Genomic DNA, 5000 nt, shown 5'->3' with positions numbered 1-5000 from the left:
AAGCCTTCCCAGTATTAATGTCTGAGATTATGGAGGACAAAGTAACTCTGCCCTCTCTTGTTAAACAAAAGTTTAACTGTGGTAGCAATGGAGCATTTTCTATGCAAAATAAGTCAGCTCAGCAGTTAAAATCATATTATACCAGGGCTCTTGACAAATGAATCCGGCTTGGGTAAGAAGACTCAGTTAGGAATTTTCTACATCAAAAGCAACAAGATAAAGTTATGTTTACTTAACCTAGCTACAGGTAGCAGGCCACTTATGAAGGCCAGCAGGGTTGACGATGAATCCCATGTCATGACTATAAACCCTCCATGTGCATATGCTTATTCTACCCCCAAAAATAGTCCACACACAAATAAAAAACTCTTCACTTTAATAGCAGCCGCGTCCCTGTTTCAGTTTTTCTTACATTTGTGTACGTCTGGAAATGTGGTTGATAACAGGGTGATGGCTAGAAGAACAACACATGATGAAATACCAAGAGCACAGAAACAGCGCACAAAACCAGCACCAAGTTTCCACTTCCTTTAGTCATGAAGATCACCATTTTCCTTTTATAGAACTGACGACACAGGAGTTAGAAAAATAGAGCAACATCTATGTTCATTTGTGCCTCTGTATCAATTAGAATAGTGAGGCTCTTGGGCAAAGGGTACCTAGGAATGTTCCAGACAATCAAACGCACTGGTAAGCTGCTAATCCATGTCACTCAGGTTTTAGTTCATGCAGTGGCACCTTCATGCCTCTACTTTTTACATTTATGTTTAAAGACAGAGAGAAAAGGAGAAATAGATGAGATGGTACAGAGACATTGCAAAAGGACAAATGCTTACTTTTGCTGTCTAAGCAGGAGCCATGCCAGTGAATTGAACCGACTTTAACCTCAATGTCGGCTGCTTCCAAAAGTCAGACACATACTTGCACATTTCTCTGTATGGTCATTGCTTGATGAATTTCCTCTAAAATTAAGCATGAGATTTGTTTTTAAAATATAAATTACAGCCACAAAACAATCTAGTATATGCACAATAAGGACAAGTAAATAAACAGTACATGAATTAAAATCACACATATGCACAGACAAAACAAAAAACAATACTATGCAAACCAAAGTGACCCAAGGTGAATGGTGTAATCATTCACATTTATGTGTATTTTTTACGAAGGGTCATTCATTCACCTTTAACGCAAACCACAGAGTCTAATATTGCACCTTTAAATTGGTTACAACCAAAGAAACCATCAGTGTGCAATGTTTTTGTTCGACTGTGGCAATGTGAAAGCTCCAGCACTATGGTCTTCACTACAATGGGGGGGGAAATTATATTTGTAAAAATATACAGATAAAGAATACACAACTTCAAAGCCAAGAAAACGAGACACAATAACTGAGCGACAAGCTGATATTTCAGCAGAGTGGGAAGTCGAAAGTTCTTCTCCAGAAATCTCAAAGGTTGTGTACTGGTAAGAGCACTCCAAAGCCAACCTAATCAGAAAACCAATCTGCTGGAACAGCCTGGGAAATGCACAGTGACAGTATTTCTTGTTTTGGTTATGCAGTCCAGCACATTAAATCTATGTTTAGCGTATATGATTTTTATGAACATAAAGCACATAATTTACAGGGTATTTATATCTGTATTGGCTGAATAGAGCAATTAGACCTCTTTTCCCCTCCCATTTGAGGGAAAAGCAATCAGATAAATTAATAAATGTTTAGCAAAATGTTTAAATACATGGGTGCAAATTTTATGCACTTCATAACTGCCTGTAGTCTATGAGCCATAAACATGACCAGGCCCTCAGAATCTTGCATGGCCCATTTTCCCTGCCTGCTCATGTTGGAGGCTTTTCAAAATGAAATGCAGGCTAAATTGAATTGAGGTCAGGTGACTGGGTCGTTGACTTGGCCAGTCAAGAATATCCCATCTTTGGGGGCACTGAAACTCCGCAGTTGCTGTAACGCAAGGTGAATCTCCACCATGAGACGTTGAAGCTATTTGATTGGATGTGAGCAGTTATGCTGTTTCTGTGCAATTAATTCACCCTGCTACCACAGCTGGCGATCACTCTTACAGAGGATCATCTTGGTGTCTATGACTGTATATGGAAAGTGGTCCTCTTCTGTCTTTCCTCATTTCCAGCACTCTTGGGCTGGTTCTCCACCAGTTTTTGATTGTCTGCCAGTTGTTATGCTATGGCTCAGCAAGAGACCAAAACAGCCCGTTCTGACACACCTACAGCCCAGTCCTAACCCTAGATAAAAAATGCTGAATCACCTTAAAAGATAAGGCTTTCGCCCTATCCAGGAATCCAGCCCTGATGGTCCTGCCATGTCTCTGATCAAGCCCGGGTTTGAGCTCCGGTGATGCTCTTTAGTAACATTCCCATATCTTTACGGACGAGAAGGAGCAGACTTCAGCTGCACATGCCACATCTAGAATCAAACCTAGACCCTTCATTAGTGCATGAAGAAAGCATGGTGTATCGCAAAGTCTGCCACTGAACAGCTGAGCAGATAGCTGACTTCTGACCCTGGGATAGAGGAGGATGTTGAGTAAATATATTATTGTTATTCCTATAGATGTAAAAATAACAGAAGCGCTGGCAGTCTGTACTCTAGGAGCATGCTTTGATTTTAAATCCACAGTGCCAGAGTACTGAGCCAAAACACCAAAAGCGGTGTCAGTGTCTACTCAGAAACTGCACTATTCGTGGTAAGATAACTCCTAAATCCATAGAAAACAGTATGTTTCAGGCTGCTAGGTGGCATTTAGGTTTGTTAGTCATGACCAATATGGAAAGGAGAAGGTGCTCCAACAAACACAGAGTGGAATGGAACACGTTTCAGGATATGCACACAACCCTCCATGTACAGGGCCCCATGGGAAGAGATGTCTTTAAGAAGTGCAAATTTCAACATGTGTAATTAGTGTGCAAGCGCGTTTCATCATCTCAGGTGAAAAACAAACGAGCCCTTAACAGACATGGAAAGAGAGATAGTGCGAGACAGAGAGAGAATGACAGAGGAACACAGAGACACACAAAAATGTGTGAGAGAAAAGAAGAGAGTGAGCCCCTCTCCCCACTGCATTACAGCGATTGGGAGGAGAACAAGCCAAATTGCATTTTCCCCATAGTCTTTTTTTGTACATTTTTCTACTGTTTGATGCCTTCCAGTGTAAGAGGTGCCACAGCAGAATGATGAGACATTGTTGGGAGTCAGGACATTGTTGAAAAGTCACATGATGTAGCCACTCGTGTGGCTCCTGCAGGTTCCCTGTCCAGCAGGACAACCCAGGAAAGCATCTCAGGTCCTCCAGTGTCCCATGATGCCATGGGAACCACCTTCCACCTGCCCTGTCCAGGAACTCTGTGTGTGTGTGTGTGTGAGATATATATATATATATATATATATATATATATATATATATATATATATATATATATATAGATATATATATATATATATAGTATATATATATATATATATATATATATATATATATATGAGAGACAAGGATTAGTACAGCCAGTGTTCAGTTGGTTTCGTAGGATGAGAGCAGAGCAGCATCCACGGGCTCCATGCAGGAGGGGCAGGTGAAGGAGCGCATGAGCCAGTCGTCGATGCAGTCCATGTGGTAGATGTGCATGCAGGGCAGGAAGCGGATTGGGTCGCCGTACACGAAATCCAGCATGCAGATCACACACCTGCACAGGGAGACAGCACTGTGAGAGCAGCACTTCACAGCACTGCTGGGCTGCTGCTGGTCTTACTTTGAAAAAATACACTGCAAAGCTGACACATGCCTGCATATTATTATCTGGTTATTCTGCAGGTTTTAGCCCAGAAAGAAGTTGTGTGTAAATCTCTGAGAACTTCTAACATTTAGGTAAAAATTCTGAAATACAAAAGGGCGTATTTTTCCTAATACCTTGGTCCCTTTCTAATTTTGGACAAAATAGATATGGCTAAAAATATATTAACGACATAGCCATTTCATTTATTTAGGGGAAAAAAAGTAGCGTCGGGCAGAAGGATGTTAGTTAGGCTGCTCACTCTCGTATCTTCTTCTCGGTGCCGTCACTGCCGGGGTCAAACACTCCCTTGGGCAGGTGCTGGATGAGGCCGATCCTCTGGGCGATACGCACCTGCTCCTCCTCCGTCAGCTGTGTCGCCAACCGGGTCTGACTCGGAGTGGGGTGGTACACGGGAACATGAATCTGCTCCTACATAAACACACACGCATGCACAACAAAATATGAGCTTGCACGTCTCCACCTCCTTAACAAGATTCAAATGAAGGAATTGGGCGTCTGACTGTAAACCAATATGGGAAAGTGAGTAACCAAGCTAGATGAGAAATTGCGTTTTAATAATGAAGTGGACTATAGTTATTAGTAAGCGTTATCATATTGCAAGTGGGAAATATGAATTATGCTCCACTAGGGGGCAATATTTCATCGAAACTTTGTTTCATGCATATATGGGGGTAGGGAGGTAGGTGGTTCTAGTCAAACAGATGCTTCGTATGCATTCCCTAGGAGAACCAGTGGGAAAACAGGTGATAGTGCTTAGACCAACGCTATAAGGGCAAGACATTAACATATGTTATCCTTTTATCCCTTACAACCAACGGAGCCACATCACTAGACATAAATATTCTGTTGCCTGACCTTTTGTCTATGACCAACGAGTGAAATGTTTCCCACAGGAGAGTCTTTAGAAGTGGCGTCTTTTCTTTACTGCAGAAGTCTAAACACACGATGCTGGTCAGTTGGGAAACGAAATCAGAAGTGAGCAGCAGTGGTCTGTGACTCTAAATGAGCTGAAGCCCAAAGTAATGACAGAGCAGTGGCTGCCAATTTCTCCGTTTTCGGCGCTGCCTGAGCTCACCGGGCCACAAACCATGATGTCGTCATCACAAGCTGTGAGAGACACTTGTATGTGGCCAACACTGGCCACACAGCACCCACTCTCCACACACACACAGACC

At 42.2% G+C, this 5000-nt stretch overlaps 1 protein-coding gene across 1 annotated transcript; it reads right to left on the bottom strand.

Annotated features, from left to right (window-relative positions):
• Positions 1-3501: 3501 nt before the first annotated feature.
• LOC145643292 (RING finger protein 11-like) lies at positions 3502-4915 on the bottom strand. The gene is made up of 3 exons (XM_081709065.1): positions 4901-4915; positions 4064-4233; positions 3502-3714 (listed from the first exon to the last, which is right to left on the bottom strand). The coding sequence occupies exons 1-3, from the start codon at positions 4913-4915 to the stop codon at positions 3543-3545; spliced, it is 357 nt and encodes a 118-aa protein (XP_081565191.1). The 3' UTR covers positions 3502-3542.
• Between the last annotated feature and the right edge of the window lie 85 nt (positions 4916-5000).

The sequence above is a fragment of the Electrophorus electricus genome, unplaced genomic scaffold, assembly GCF_041902795.1.
Source record: "Electrophorus electricus isolate QZ-2024a unplaced genomic scaffold, ASM4190279v1 Scaffold283, whole genome shotgun sequence".
Lineage (NCBI taxonomy): Eukaryota > Metazoa > Chordata > Actinopteri > Gymnotiformes > Gymnotidae > Electrophorus > Electrophorus electricus.
This window is presented reverse-complemented; position numbering and strand designations above follow the sequence as displayed.

What these genes read in the sequence shown, in the direction of transcription:
- LOC145643292 (XM_081709065.1), bottom strand. An exon ending in ACCGAGAAGAAGATACGAGA is followed by an intron (nt 3,715 to 4,063) that starts GTGAGCAGCCTA and finishes CTCCCTGTGCAG; the next exon opens with GTGTGTGATCTGCATGCTGG.